This window comes from Petromyzon marinus, unplaced genomic scaffold (genome assembly GCF_048934315.1).
Source record: "Petromyzon marinus isolate PM22_M1 ecotype Great Lakes invasive population unplaced genomic scaffold, UKy_Petmar_22M1.pri1.0 PM_Scaffold_62, whole genome shotgun sequence".
In the NCBI taxonomy this organism is placed as follows: domain Eukaryota; kingdom Metazoa; phylum Chordata; class Hyperoartia; order Petromyzontiformes; family Petromyzontidae; genus Petromyzon; species Petromyzon marinus.
The window spans coordinates 91897-108372 of NW_027423634.1; the positions used below are offsets into that span (position 1 = coordinate 91897).

Sequence of the window (16476 nt, forward strand, 5' to 3'; positions counted from 1 at the left end):
TGGGTGAGCGAGCGGGTGGGCGGTCGAGTGGGTGGGTGAGTGGAGGAGGCTCGTGGAGTTCCGGGCGGCTAAGATGCAGCAAGTTGGCATAGTAGGGGGTACAGCTTGTGGATTTGCCAGTTATTTCAGCCAGTCAACCCCTGGCACCTGAGTGGACTTGCCGAAGACTGGTGCCAGCGGTGTCAAGATTGCCCTCTGGTGGAGGAGGCTCGTGAAGGACGCTGCTGCTGCTGGGCAGCTGGAGGCAGTCCCCCTCCAGCAACAACGGAGGGCGGAGGAGCCAAGCTCACAACAACGAGCGGAGCGGATAAAATTCAGCAGGTCAGCACAGTAGGGGCCACAGCTGGCAGGTGCATCTGCCATTCACCTCGGTCAGTCACCCCATGGCACCTGCTGGGTCTGTCCCGTGACCTCCTCCTGTCAGCTGAGAGCCTTCGACACTTCACGTGGCCTCGACGTGCACGTGGCCTGGCACGGGCGCGCCGTGGTGATGTCACCGTCGCTTAGTGGCGAACGGGCGGTTGTATTGGACGAGTGAGTGAATTGTGAATTGGTGAGTGAGTGGGTGGGCGAGTGAATGGTGTTAAACTGAGTTTGATGGTTTCACCAGTGGTGAGTGAGTCGGTGACTTGGCCAGCGGGTGACCGACTGGGTGGGCGAGCGAGCGAGTGAATTGGCGAGCGAGCGGGTTTGAGTTTGACGGTTCCGCCGGTGTCATAGAGGAGGAGCGGATGATGTCTGGGTCTCGAACGAGGCCCAGAGGGAGAGGGCTAGTGGGGGGGGGGTTTCGACGTGCACGTACAGTTGAACTTCTTTCGCACCATGCGTGGCCAAGCGTGTGCTTATCGTCAAGGATGGTGATCGCATCTACTCCCCGGGGCATGGAACATTTTTGTCTTTCGTGCAGTCGGCAGCGGCGGCGTCAGCGGTGGCGGCGTCAGCGGCGTCGACGGCGAGCGGGACAATGGCGCTTGCGGCAAGTGGAGCGTGCCCGGCGCCCGTGGCGTGGTGCACCGGCTGCGCTCGCACGTCGAAGCGCTGGCGGTCCTGCAGTGGGAGCTCACCTTTCTACTGGCGGGTAAGCGCCCGTGCGTGTGTGTGCGTGTGTGTGCGTGTGTGTGTGTGCGTGTGTGTGTGTGCGTGTGTGTGTGCTCGCCCGCATGTGTGTGTGTGTGCTCGCCCGTGTGTGTGTGTATGTGTGTGCGTGTGCGTGTGTGTGTGTGTGTGTGCTCGCCCGTGTGTGTGTGTGTGCTCGCCCATGTGCGTGTGTGTGTGTGTGCTCGCCCATGTGCGTGTGTGTGTGTGTGTGCTCGCCCATGTGCGTGTGTGTGTGTGCTCGCCCATGTGCGTGTGTGTGTGTGTGCTCGCCCATGTGCGTGTGTGTGTGTGCTCGCCCGTGCGCGTGTGTGTGTGTGTATGTGTGTGTGCGTGTGTGTGCGTGTGTGTGCGCGCAGGATGCTGCTGGCGCACGTGTGCACGCGATCGCACCGGCACACGCACACGTGCACGTTCCTGCTGGCACGTGCACGTATGCGATACTACCGGCACACGTGCCTATGCGGAACTACTGGCGCGCACACGCACACACAGGCACACACACGCACACACGCACACACACACGCGCACACACACGCGCACGTGTGCAAAAAGAAGTTCTGCTAGCACACGCACACACACACACACGTTTTCCCCATACGGGAAAATTGTAGAGACACAATCCTACAGGCACGTGCACGTGACATACGACGTCACTGCTGTGTCGGGACTGTACGAGCGTAGGGACATGACGTCACTACCGTGTTGGCTCGGTATGGGCGCTGTAGGCGGGGAGTCACGTGGTGGGGGGGGGGGTCGTGTCAGCCCGTGACACTCCGCGTGAACCCAACAAGACACGTGACCGGACAAAGGGGGGGGGGGGGGCAAGGGGCCTCAGGGGAGGAGCTTGGGGGTCACGTGGTTGGGGGCGTGGCCTGGGGCGGAGCCACGGGAGTTATAAGCAGGTGGGGAGGTGGGGCGTGAACAGAGTGCTGGGCTGTTCAAGCCCGGGATGGAGACGCCACCAGCGGACCAGGCAGCCCGTCACCTGGCCCCGGTCACGCTGTGCACTACTCCCCCGGGTGCGAGTGAGATGAGCAACGGGTGGGGTCACCGCCCTGTGTATGAAGTTCGCGTTGGTTGCTACGCGTTCATCAAGAGTGTTGCCTCCAACAGTCGAGTGCGTGCCTCCAATTGAACCCCCCGCGTATGCGACCGACCGACTGGCACATACGCAGCGCACACGCGCCTTGGACGAGCGCCCGCTGCGGGCAACCGGGAGACAAAGGCGGCGGGGTCGGCGAGTAGCGGTGCCCGCACCACACAACCAGCGCTAGCGGTGCTTGCCCCCATGGCTTGCAGAGGCTACCTGGAGCCCTGGAGCCCTTTGTCTGCGTTCTGGTAGTGTAGCGGTGAAACCCCGGTCGAGCCGAGTTCGATCCCCGCCCACGACCAACACCGGTGACGATTATCCGAACCAGTTCTGGGCCTCCCCCCCACCCACCCCCCCCCCCCCCCCCGGAGTTCAACTCAGCCTCAAATGAGTACCTGGTGCGGTGGTGTCGTAAACATCGCCACTGGGGGAGACAAAGGCGGTCGGGCGTGGCGCTGGCCACCCGCCACCTCGTGTGCCGTGCCGGCCTTCATAGGCGCTCGCTACTCGCTAACAGCACTTGCCCCTACGGTCTGTTTAAAGTCTACCTGGGGGATCTTTGTGTGTGCGTGCCCCGTCAGGGGTGGTGTGCCCCCTGCTGATGGTGGTGCTGCTGTGCACCGCCCTGTGGCCGGTCGCCACCCTGTACCTGGCCTGGCTCGTGCTGGACGGGAGGACCCCACACAGAGGTGATGGCTCGCTCACCCGTCCTGCTCACCCGTGTCTCTCACCTGTGTCTCTCACCTGTGTCTCTCACCTGTGTCTCTCACCTGTGTCTCCTACCTGTGTCTCTCACCTGTGTCTCCTACCTGTGTCTCCTACCTGTGTCTCCTACCCGTGTCTCCTACCTGTGTCCTCTCACCTGTGTCTCTCACCTGTGTCTCCTACCTGTCTCCTACCTGTTTCTCTCACCTGTTTTCTCTCACCTGTGTCTCCTACCTGTGTCTCCTACCTGTGTCTCCTACATGTGTCTCCTACCTGTGTCTCCTACCTGTGTCTTCCTACATGTGTCTCCTACCTGTGTCTCCTACCCGTGTCTCCTACCTGTGTCTCCTACCTGTGTCTCTCACCTGTGTCTCCTACCTGTGTCTCCTACTGTGTCTCTCACCTGTGTCTCCTACCTGTGTCTCATACCTGTGGTCTCTCACCTGTGTCTCCTACCTGTTTCTCTCACTGTTTCTCTCACCTGTGTCTCCTACCTGTGTCTCCTACATGTGTCTCCTACCTGTGTCTCCTACCCGTGTCTCCTACCCGTGTCTCCTACCTGTGTCTCTCACCTGTGTCTCCCTATCTGTGTCTCTCACCTGTGTCTCTCACCTGTGTCTCCTACCTGTGTCTCCTACCCGTGTCTCCTACCCGTGTCTCCTACCCGTGTCTCCTACCTGTGTCTCTCACCTGTGTCTCTCACCTGTGTCTCCTACCTGTCTCCTACCTGTTTCTCTCACCTGTTTCTCTCACCTGTGTCTCCTACCTGTGTCTCCTACATGTGTCTCCTACATGTGTCTCCTACTGTGTCTCCTACCCGTGTCTCCTACCGTGTCTCCTACCTGTGTCTCCTACCTGTGTCTCTACCTGTGTCTCTCACCTGTGTCTCTCACCTGTGTCTCCTACCTGTGTCTCCTACCTGTGTCTCTCACCTGTGTCTCCTACCTGTGTCTCCTACCTGTTGTCTCTCACCTGTGTCTCTCACCTGTGTCTCCTACCTGTGTCTCCTACCTGTGTCTCTCACCTGTGTCTCTCACCTGTGTCTCCTACCTGTGTCTCTCACCTGTGTCTCCTACCTGTGTCTCTCACCTGTGTCTCTACCTGTGTCTTCCTACCTGTGTCTCTACCTGTGTCTCTCACCTGTGTCTCTCACCTGTGCCTTTCACCTGTCTCACCTGTGTCTCCTACCTGTGTCTCCTACTTGTGTCTCCTACCTGTGTCTCTCACCTGTGCCTCTCACCTGTGCCTTTCACCTGTCTCACCTGTGTCTCCTACCTGTGTCACCTGTGCCTCCAACCTGCCTCACTTGTCTCTCACCTGCCTCACCTATCACCTGCCTCACCTGTGTCTCTCACCTGCCTCACCTATCACCAGACTCACCTGTGTCTCTCACCTGTGTCTCTCACCCCTATACCTGCTTCACCTGCCTCACCTGTGTCTCTCACCTGCCTCACCTGTGTCACCTGCCTCACCTGTGTCTCTCACCTGTGTCTCTCAGCTGCCTCGCCTGTGTCTGTCACCCGTCCATCTCACTTACCTTGCCTGTGTCTCTCACCTGTGTCACCTACCTCACGTGCCTCACCTGTGTCTCTCACCTGTGTCTCTCACTTACCTTGCCTGTGTCTCTCACCTGTGTCTCTCACTTACCTTGCCTGTGTCTCTCGCCTCATGTACCATGGGTCGTATCTGTGACTCACCTGTCTTAGCCTGTGTCGCTCACCTGTGCCACCTCACCCCTCACCCTGATCATTTCAAACTCAAAATATCGGACCGTGCTGGATCAATGTCTCTGAGACAAACTCTAGCCAGACACTCAGATCCAGGGCTTGAACCCAGGTTGTTGTCAATACTGGCTCCGTGTCTCTGACACTGCCATTGTGAACCCTAATGTGAGAGAGAGAGACACAGAGGTCTGAGCAGACAATCAGACCCAGGGCTTGAACCCAGGTTGTTATCAATACTGGCTCCGTGTCTCTGACACTGCCATTGTGAACCCTAATGTGAGAGAGAGAGACACAGAGGTCCTGAGCAGACAATCAGACCCAGGGCTTGAACCCAGGTTGTTATCAATACTGGCTCCGTGTCTCTGACACTGCCATTGTGAACCCAAATGTGAGAGAGATAGAGAGACAAACTCTAGCCAGACACTCAGACCCAGGGCTTGAACCCAGGTTGTTATCAATACTGGCTCCGTGTCTCTGACACTGCCATTTGTGAACCCTAATGTGAGAGAGGATAGAGAGACAACTCTAGCCAGACACTCAGACCCAGGGCTTGAACCCAGGTGTTGTCAATACTGGCTCCGTGTCTCTGACACTGCCATTGTGAACCCTAATGTGAGAGAGAGAGAGAGAGACAGAGGTCTGAGCAGACACTCAGACCCAGGGCTTGAACCCAGGATGTCATCAGTGCTGGCACTGTCTCTGACACGGCCATTGTGAACCCTAATATGAGAGGAGAGAGAGACAAACTCTAGCCAGACACTCAGACCTAGGGCCTTGAACCCAGGATGTCATCAGTGCTGGCAATGTCTCTGACACGGCCATTGTGAACCCTAATATGAGAGAGACAGAGACAAACTCTAGCCAGACACTCAGCCTAGGGCTTGAACCCAGGATGTCACCAGTGCTGGCACTGTCTCTGACACGGCCATTGTGAAGCAACGTCCTTATCCGCCGATGACGCGAGCTCAAACCCCCCCCCCCCCCCCCCCCCCGATGAACCCCTAGTACTACCCCTAGTACTACCCCTATTACTACCCATATCATTACCCCTATCACTACCCTTTCACCCTATCACTACCTCTTTACCCCTATCACTACCCCTTATTACTACCCCTATTACTACCCCTATTGCTACCCCTATTACTACCCCTTCACCCCTATTACTACCCCCTATTACTACCCCTATTACTACCCCCTTCACCCCTATTACTACCCCTATCACTACCCCTATCACTACCCCTTCACCCTATTACTACCCCTATCACTACCCCTTCACCCCTATTACTACCCCTTCACCCCTATTACTACCCTATTACCACCCCTATTACTACCCCTATTACTGGCCATATCATTACCCATACCCCTATTACTACCCTATCACCTGGCCATATCATTACCCATACCCCTATTACTACCCCTATCACTGGCCATATCATTACCCATACCCCTATTACTACCCCTATCACTGGCCGTATCATTACCCATACCCCTATTACTACCCCTATTACTGGCCATATCATTACCCATACCCCTATTACTACCCCTTTACTGGCCGTATCATTACCCATACCCCTATTACTACCCTATCACTGGCCATATCATTACCCATACCCCTATTACTACCCCTATCACTGGCCATATCATTACCCATACCCCTATTACTACCCCTATCACTGGCCGTATCATTACCCATACCCCTATTACTACCCCTATTACTGGCCATATCATTACCCATACCCCTATTACTACCCCTATTACTGGCCATATCATTTCCCATACCCCTATTACTACCCCTATTACTGGCCGTATCATTACCCATACCCCTATTACTACCCCTATCACTGGCCATAATCATTTCCATACCCCTATTACTACCCCTATCACTGGCCATATCATTACCCATACCCTATTACTACCCCTATCACTGGCCATATCATTACCCATACCCCTATTTACTACCCCTATTACTACCCGTATCATTTCCCATACCCCTATTACTACCCCTATTACTCGCCGTATCATTTCCCATACCCCTTATCACTACCGCGGCGCAGAAACCGTACACCGTGCACAGACGCAATGTCCCGATCCACAAGTAACAATGGAGGAGACATCACGGCGATGATGAATGATGTTGATGATGATCCACGACTACTCCGACTACTCCGACTACTGCTCCTGCTGACGCGGCTTGGCCGCTGGCATGGTCCACCTGAATGTGAAATTGCAGCTGTTGCTCTGAATCTACATCGGCAGGCCCGTGCGGAAGTAGAAGATGAAGATTGTGAACCCTCAGAGAGAGAGAGAGAGAGGACGACCAGATCCAGGGATTGACTCTCACGTGTCCCCGTTTGTCATGGCTAACATCTGTAGGAATGGCATCCCTCATAAACCGCACGTGTGTGTATATATATAACTAGATTGTACTACCCGGCTTCGCCCGGGACTTGGATCCACCACGCCCGGCCGCCTTTGTCTCTCCAGTGGCGATGTTCACACACCACACCAGTTACTCGTTAGAGGCTGAGTCGACCTAGGGGAGGCTCAGGAACCGGTTGAAATAATCGTCACCGGTGGGTGGCCGTGAGCAGGAATCGAACTCGGGTCGCTGGGTTCGTAGCACAGCGTAGCGCTAACCGCTACACTACAATGCGTTTACGCTTCCACACACACACAGATTACACACACACAGATTACACACAGACACACATACAACAACAACAACCGCCATTCGCCACTAAGTGGCGGTGACGTCACCACGACGCATGTGCCAGGCTATGTGCACCCTGAGGCCACGTGAAGTGTCGAACGCCCGCTGGCAGGAGGTCACGGGGCAGACCAGGTGCCACGGGTCGACTGACTGAGATGACTGGCTGATGCACCACCTGTGCCCCCTACTGTGCCAACCTGCTGTGCTTTAGCCACCCGGCGCTCCGCTCGCTGTTGTGAGCTCCTCCGCCCTCCGTTGTTGTTGGAGGGCGACTGCCTCCAACTGCCCAGTAGCATCCTTCACGAGCCTCTCCACAGAGGCCGATCTTGACACCGCTGGTACCAGTCATCGGCAAGTCCACTCAGCCTCCACGTCCTCCTGTACCACATCACTCCATCTCTTCTCTAGCCCGTGCCGCGCCCGCTTAGCCCCCTCAATCCGGCCAAACAAAAGCTGTTTTGGCATGCGGTGGCTGGGCATGCGGGCTACATGACCCAGCCATCGCAGCCTTGCCTGCCGGAGGAGCTCACCGATGCGACCCTGCCCAGATCTTTCAAGGATTTGTGAGCTCCTCACACAATCCAGTCTGGTTAAACCCAGGATGGATCGTAGGCAGGCCAGCCTAAATGTTCTAACCGGCGAAGATGTTCCATTAGGGGGGTCCACGTTTCGCAAGCGTAGAGAAGGGAGGGAATGACCGTGGCCGAGAAGACCTGAAGCTTAGTGCGGAGCGACAGACCAGGTAGCTTCCACACAGCGTTACGCAACCGATGAAAAGATATTGCCGCTCGACTGATTCGGAGTGAGACCTCTGCTGTTAAACTGGAGCCAGTCATAAGCACACTGCCCAGGTATGGGAAACTCTCCACTCTCTCCACAACTGCCCCATCACCGATTGGGAGTTGTGGGGGTGGAGTGTCCGATGGTACAAAATACCCAGGCAGGTGCTTAGTTTTGGTGGGGCTGATGGGTAAGGCCCCACCTCTTAGTGGCACGCTCCAGTCTCAGCAACAGCGTCTCCAACTCCTCCTCTGACTGATTAGCCTCCCATTATATCTGTACCATATGGAGATTCCCCCGGTGACAGCTATTGAAGGCTTCACGAACTACGTGGTCAAAATAGATGTAAATAATGTGGGAGCCAGAGGACATCCCTGTCGCACCCCAGGTGTACAGGGAATGGCTCTGACTCCCGGCCACGTAGTTTTACCCGGGCCCGCTCACCATCATGAAGGTCCTTAATGATCGTGAGCAGAGGGTCAGGTACTCCAAAAGCACGAAGAACGACCCAGAGCCCAGGCCTACTGATGGTATCATAGGCCTTGACCAGGTCAATAAAGCAGAGATGTAGGTCTTGTTGGAATTCCCTACACCTCTGCTGTAGCAGACGGACAGAAAATATGGCATCTGTGCAGGACCGCCCTTTCCTGAAACCGCATTGGGGCTCCGCAAGCCTCTCCTCAGCGTGCCTGGCAAGGCGATGCTGAATAATCCTTGCCAGGACCTTTCCCGGCACACTGAGGAGTGAGATGCCCCTGTAGTTGTTACAGTCTGTGCGGTCCCCCTTATTAAAAGGGGGACCACCAGGGCATCCTTCCAATCCTGCGGAACCCGTCCAGTGGTCCAGACTGTTGTTATGATGTCATATAGGGCAGTCTGTGCACAAACGCCACCCTCCCTCAGCATTTCGCTTGGGAGATCATCTCTGCCCGCTGCCTTTCCTGGTCTCAGACTCCGGATCGCCTTCAATACTTCATCAGCAGCTGGCACCTCAGCCAGCCACTCACAGGGGGTGACTTCATCCAATATTTGAGGCACCGCAGCCTCAGCAGGGTCATCCTCACTTTGTGTCACGATGTTTTCCTGGCTGAGGGATTTTCCCTCCCCCAGGACCTCACAGTCACAGAAATGCTCAGCAAATCTGCGAACCTGTTCCTGGGGGTCGGAAATTGGATCACCATTTTTTCCCCTAATGATGGTAATAGGTGTGGCGCTGCAGGTTACTTTTTTGATGGAGTTAAATAGAGATTTGTGATCGCGGGCCACTGAGGCAGACTCCATCTCCTCAGCAACCCGCGACCACCACCCATCCTTGCAGCGCCTCACGGCTCTCCGAACCTCCGAGCGAAGGCTGCGGTAAGCCTCCTCATTCTCTGACGTGGGATTCTGTAGCCGATGACAGTGGGCCTGTTGCTTTTTCTCAACCATCCTGAACAACTCCTCTGTCATCCAGGGTGTCTGGGGAGGTCTGGACCGCGTACCCAAAGCAGCCATTGCAGCTGCATGAGTCACAGTCCTAAACCTCGCCCATTTACCCTCGACATCAGGAGGAGTCGGGGACGATGCCAATCCCAGCCGCAAGCGATGATGAAATTCTCGCTTGCAACTTTCATCAGATAACTGAGACCAGGCCACTTTAGGTTGGAATGGGGTCCTGGGTGTACACCCACCACCGGAGTGGAAGAATGGCAGGCGCATCTTACAGATGACTAGTCGATGGTCAGAGGGCAGATCAGCTCCACGGTAGGTCCTGGTGTCAAGGACATGGGCTCGCATTCGCTGGTCCGTCACTATGTAGTCCAGCAGATGTTCTTGCTTGGACCCGGCATGCATCCATGATGTTGTGTGGATGCGCCGATGCCGGAACAGCGTGTTGGTAATTACAAGCCCATGGGCTGCACAAAAATCTAGCAGCCTCCTACTGTTGTTATTGAGCTGATCTGGCCCATGCCCTCCAATCACTCCAGACCAGGTGCCAGTATCATGACCAACTCGGGCATTGAAGTCACCCAACATGATGACTCTATCCCGAGGGGCCACTTTAGCCAGCACCTGTGACAGGAGGTCATAGAAGGCATCTGACTCATCGGCTTTGCCTGCATCCCTCCATGGATGTTCATCTTCGGTGGGGGCATAAGTAACCACGACCACCATTCCTCGCCTCCGGTTGATGGGAAGGCGAGCCCAAAGTAGCCTGGGGCTTACAGCTTCCCACACCTCACCGCCACGCTCCCACGCCCCCTTCATTCTTTTGTTCAAAAGAAGACCCACACCCTGTTGTTTGGCAGTCTGCTGCCCCGAGTAGAGGACTGTCCACCCCTCATGGTGGCAGGAGCCAGAGCCGGTCCACCGGACCTCCTGAATGCCGCATAGATCCAGGCGGTACCGGTCCAGCTTCCGACAGAGGAGTGGCAGCCTCTCCTCTGCAGTGAGCGTTCGAACATTCCACGTGGCCAACCGTAGTGGCTTTTCGTTGTTTCTGGAGTAGCCCCGAGGGTAGGTATTCAATCTCCTGGCTCCGCCAATTGGGGTTTGGCCAGGAGACGTCATAGACGCCTGGCCCCCCGGGGCCTCCGGCACAAGCTTAGTTGTTACATATTCAGTTGAATTCGTAGTTTCGTGGTAATTAATTGAAGGTGGAGGGGTTACCAGCCCCTCGCACCCGTCCAGAGCCCCCGTTTAGCCCCTGTGGTGGACACATATGCCATGAGGGGAGGAGCCAATCAAAATTGGATCTCCCCCCACAGCGCTGTCCACGACAGAGTTGCCCGTCCGGCACAGACACAGCATGCTAACCACTACACTACAATGCGTTAGGCTTCCACACACACACAGACACATACAGATACACACACAGATACACACACACACAGATTACACACACACAGATTACACACACACAGATTACACACAGACACAGACACACACACAGACACAGCACGCTAACCACTACACTACAATGCGTTACGCTTCCACGTGCGCGGGTCACGTGACAGATTTGACGTCACAGCTCACTTGCCGTGCAAAAAATCTATGCATTTTTGAGCTCACCCCCCCAAAACCAAAGTGTGTTTTTATAATTTTTGCATGGTGTACAGTCTGGAAAGTACCCACATGGCAAATTTCAGGTTTGTTGCATGTCGGGAAGTACGCTAAACATTTCGAAAAGACACACACAATCACAACTTTGCCTTTTTATATATATGGAGACGTGTCTTCTGAGTGTCTATGCGTGCGTCTGTGTGGGGAGCGGTGGCGCAGCGGTTAGCGCTACGCTGCGCTGCTAACCCGGCGACCCGAGTTCGAATCGCGCTCACGGCCAACACCAGTGACGATGATCTGAACCGGGAGATAAAGTTTGGTCGGGCATGGCGCTGGTCTGGCCACCCACCCCCCCTCGTGCACCGTGCTGGCATTCATAGCTGCTCGCTAACAGCACGTGCTCGCTAACAGCACTTGCCCGAACAGCCGCTGTAGGCTACACGGGGGATCTTTGTTATTGCCATGCATGTGTGTGCGTATTTTCCATAATACAAGTTTGCCTGGGCTATGTAGCGTAAATATGTACGCGATCGAACCCAAAAAAACGCCTGCATTATGGGTATTGCTCGCGAAAGCCTACGTGTTAAACACGCAAATAAATGCACGCTTGTTTAATGTATATATAAAATACCTTGTTCGTGTTTTGAGTGATAAACCATCAGCAGATATCGAAGATTAACTTGAAAGCAAGCACTCCTTCGTTCTCTCGGTAAAGTGACGTTAAAAAAAAATCAAATGAAATAACAACAGAATACGGCGTTTCGGTTGCAATGCAAGCAACCGCCATTGGGTAAGAATTGATGAGAAAAAACAAACAAACGTAGCGAACTTAGAAACGCAATGCAACAACGCAACACAGAGGGCCGGCCAACGCAGCAGCCAACACCCCCACCTGGCTGACCGACGCTCCTCCAAAGATTGGCGAACAGAAAGACAGCTCCACTGTGTCGAGGCTTTAAATAGAGAGAGAGGGGGGGGGAGGGCAGAGAGAGGGGGGGTGGGGTAGAGGACAGTGAGAGAGTTGTGTGGAATTCCGGACCATAGTTGCCGGAGGAGAGACAATGGACTATAAACAAATCAGCACGGCAATACTTGGAGCAAGAAAATCGGAAGTTTTTAGGAAACAAATTTCGTAAAATATATATTCTTGGTTCTATCGGTAAAGTCACCACGTAGAAGGGAAACAAGAAAATAAGACAAATATAAAACAATACAATTATCGCGACGTTTCGACTGCAACACAAGCAATCATCATCAGGTGTGAAAACCACAGCAAGAACATTTGAAAAAAAGTGGCGTTTTGTTCTTAACGTTAGCACCACGGAGAGTGATTTGGCAGTTTATTCAGATGGACGAGTCCATCTATGTTCGGAAAAGAGGAGGGGGGGGGGGGGAGACGAAAATAATGGATGCGGTCTGAAAGCCACCGTAAGCGTGAACAATCAATTAAGATTGATTGTTCACGCTTACGAAAGTTTGGGGTACCACTACTTTTTCAAGTAGTGGTACCCCAAACTTTCGCAGCTTCTTAAAATTCCCTTTTCACACCATCAATATGCAAACTCCCCCTCCCCCCCTCGCCGGCCTGCACATGTTCACCCCCTCTACACCGTTCATCATGCTAAGTCCGCCAATTAAATGCTAATTGTTATGCTAATTCCTTTGTCAAGGCACCTTAATTCCTCTCACACACCTTAAAGGTCGCGGTCTGAGCTTGGCTGTGTTCACTCCAGCGCTGTCCTCGAGACAGCCTGATCCCTTCACCTGATGAAGGCCACTTGTGTTGTGGCCGAAACGTCGTGATTTTTGTTGTTTTATTTTTTACCTACGTGACTTTACCGAATAGAACCAAAGAGTATGGATCCTTGCAGTCACGAAAGCTTCAAATCTAGAATCAATTAAGACCCGAAATGGTTTAACAAATCCTTCCAATGATTGCTAAGCCAGAATCCATCTTCTCGGTTGAAATTGTCTCTGTGTTTGTATATGTGGATAGCCTCATGAATTTAATCTCTCATGGTAGCCAGATGGCTTGCAAAGAACCTCTGTCTTGGACTTTACCCGAAAGAACCAAGAATATGAATGCCTGCAGTCACGAAAGCTTTAAATCAAAATGTAGTAAAATTAACAAGTGTAATGCAATGCAACAAAGAGAGTCGGCTAACACACAGTTAACGCATAGCCTGGCTGATTACATTCTCCCAAAGATTGCTAATATTAGAAGTTACGTGTGGGTTGTGATTAAACCCTGCCCGTGGAGGTGGTTCACACTCGATTCGAAGCTTCTGTGACTGCCGGAATTACTCTTTGCTTCTTTCGGCAAAGTCACGTGGAAAATGACGCAAACAGTCTGAAAACATCATTAACATCAGCATCGATGTTGTTATCATCGCCATTCCTTGAGCTATCGAAGTTAAGATAACGGGACTTTAGCCGAGCAAACACGTGCACACACACGCACACACAAACAAATACAAAGATCCCCCGTATAGCCTGAACAGACTGTTGGGGCAAGTGCTGTTCGCGAGCACCTATGATGCCCGGCACGGGACACGAGGGGTGTGGGTGGCCAGCACCACTCCCGAACGCCTTTGTCTCCCCAGTGGCGATGTTTACGACACACCGCACCAGGTTCTCATTTGAGGCTGCGTCGACCTAGAGGAGGCCCAGGACCGGTGCAGATAATCGTCAACGGTGTTGGCCGTGAGTGCGAATCCAACTCGTTTCGCCGGGTTCATAGCGCAGCGTGCTAACCGCTGCGCCACCGCTCCCCCCCCCACTCCCCTCCTCACCTCCCGAACTCAGGAGGTCGGAGGACGAACTGGGTGCGGAACTGGGATGTGTGGAACTACTTCCGAGATTACTTCCCCATAAAGGTTGGTCTCTCCACCAGCGAATCAGCCCATCACTCACCCACACACCCCACACATACAAAGGTCCCCCATGCAGCTACACAGGCTGCTGGGCCAAGTACTGCTAGCACTTGGCACGGCGCATGAGTGGTGCGGCCAGGAACCTTTCCCGGCCGTCTTTGCCTTCCTAGCGTTGATGTTTAATGCTGCGGAACCCGTCCTGTGGTCCCAGGAGTCGTGCTGATGTCTCGCAGCGCAGCCTGCACACAGCTGCCACCCTCCCACAGCAGTTCGCTCACCTACTCACTCAGATCCTGAATCTGGGGAGTTGGCGATCAGATCCTGATTCTGTGGAGTTGGCGATCAGATCCTGATTCTGGGAGTTGGTGATCAGATCCTGATTCTGTGGAGTTGGTGATCAGATCCTGATTCTATGGAGTTGGCGATCAGATCCTAATTCTGGGAGTTGGTGATCAGATTCTGATTCTGGGGAGTTGGCGATCAGATCCTGATTCTGGGAGTTGGTGATCAGATCCTGATTCTGGGAGTTGGCGATCAAAACCTGATTCTAGGGAGTTGTTGGTCATAAATTGATTGTGGTAGTTGGTGATCAGATCCTGATTCTGGGGAGTTGGCAATGAGATCACCGCATCTTCTGGTTCAGGACGAGGGGGGTGGCACCGCAGGTCACGTAAGCGACGGTCGGGCGATTGGCGACCACGGGGCTGACCAACGCAGCTTTCATCTCCTTCGCAAAAACCGCGGACCACCTAACTCAGTGCTTGGAGTGCCACACGCCTCTCTGAACCTGTGTGTCGTAAAGGGGGGGGGAGGGGAGTGGGTTGTTGTCGTTGCTGTCTGGAAAATTTGGTCCCCCATCTGGGCAAACCTGGCGGGAGTATAAGTCGAGTAGTGATCGAGTGTAAATCAACTAGAACTCACCTTTTTGTATTTTACCGGGTAAGGCCCCACTGAGCTGTGTGTAGCTCTTTTTCAGAAACTGCGATGGTGGGTGTCCACCTAGCCCCAGCGCAAGTGATAGCTCAGCGAAGTGGCTTACGGCGTAGAAATTTACAGCAGCCTAATGCTCTCAACGCTTGACGTCGATTCCAAAATGTGGTGGGGAAAAACCGGAGGACCCGGAGGAAAAATCCACGTGGCCACCTGAAAGAAAGGGACGCAAACTCCAAATATGCAGCAGCCGGCATCGTCGGGGGTCGAGATCGAACCCACGCCATCCTGCATGCAGAGGCGAGGTAGTCAACGTCTCCTAGCCACCACGCAGTGAGGCGCCGCATCCGCGTCGCGATCGACCAACGGGATCCCTGGATTGGGTAGCGCTTTAAATCGGCAACTCCTGCCACCAATTTATTTGGCCGACCAAAACCATGCGCGTAACGAAATCTCCAATGCCGGTGTGTGTCTGTGTGTGTGTCTGTGTGTGTGTGTGCGCGCGTGAGCCGGAGGTCCGGAGAGGACATGCGATCAGCGATATGCCCTGGCGATACCCCCCCCACCTCACCCCCCCCCCCCTCCCCCGAGCTGGTGGTGCCAGGGCAACTTAAGCCACTGGCGCTCAGTGGCCTCCAGCAAACAACAGCAACAACGGGCGACTGTTGCGGCCCGGCCACGTGGAATGTTCTCATGCTTGCCAGGAAGAGGGGTGGCGGCGGGGGGAGCACGGACCGGGCCACCGGACCCCCCCCCCCCCCCCGCCCGTGTCGGTGTGTGCGACCTCTGTGCTTGACACATGGAGAGCGGTGGCACAGCCGCTGCGCTACGAACCCCGGCAACCCGAGTGAGATTCCAGCTCACGGCCACCACCAATAACGATGATCCGAACCGCTTCTGGGCCTTCCCCGAGGTCGACTCGGCCTCGTATGAGTGCCTTGTGCAATGCGTAAACATCGCCACCAGGGAGACAAAGGTGGCCCGGTGTGGTGCTGGCCACCCACCCGCTCGTGTGTCGTGCCGGCCTTCGTAGGTGCCGCCGCTTGCTACGAACAGCACTTGCCCCAACAGTCTGTCGAGGCTATACGAGGGGACGGGTCTTTGTCTGTTGTTCTGGACACATGGAGGCGATTTATCCACTGACCATTGGCTCGTCGTCTGCAACGATGCCACCTGGTATTGATTACTCTGTTAGAGCTGGACCGGTACAATCAGTGGCGTAGCGGAACTCCTGTGAGCTGGTTGTGGCTCCAGTCACCACGAGGGATGGACATTCCTCCACTCGGTCCCCCTAGTCGGCGCAGGGTAGCATCAAACAACAGGGCGAGTTGCTCTCCTGATTAAGAGACTGAGAAGGCAGTGTGGGAGCTTGGCGGTGTGGAAGAGGAAGCAGCGAGTGGGCTCGCTTTCCCGTCAACAGGAGGCGAGGAATGTTGGTGGCTTACGGCCCCTCGCCATAGACGAAGGCCAGTGGAGGGATGTAGGCAATGCCGATGGATCAGAGCCCAATTCTATGACTTCCTG

At 54.6% G+C, this 16476-nt stretch overlaps 1 protein-coding gene across 2 annotated transcripts in view; it reads left to right on the top strand.

Annotated features, from left to right (window-relative positions):
- LOC116937872 (diacylglycerol O-acyltransferase 2-like) overlaps positions 1–16476 on the top strand; it is a 60473-nt gene that overhangs the window by 12931 nt on the left and 31066 nt on the right. The window contains exons 2-4 of one of the 2 annotated variants that reach the window (XM_076064712.1): positions 908–1078; positions 2770–2877; positions 13955–14025. In XM_076064712.1, the coding sequence (XP_075920827.1) occupies positions 908–1078; positions 2770–2877; positions 13955–14025 (350 nt within the window). The remainder of the gene's footprint in view (positions 1–907; positions 1079–2769; positions 2878–13954; positions 14026–16476) is intronic. The other variant, XM_076064713.1, reaches the window with a different exon arrangement.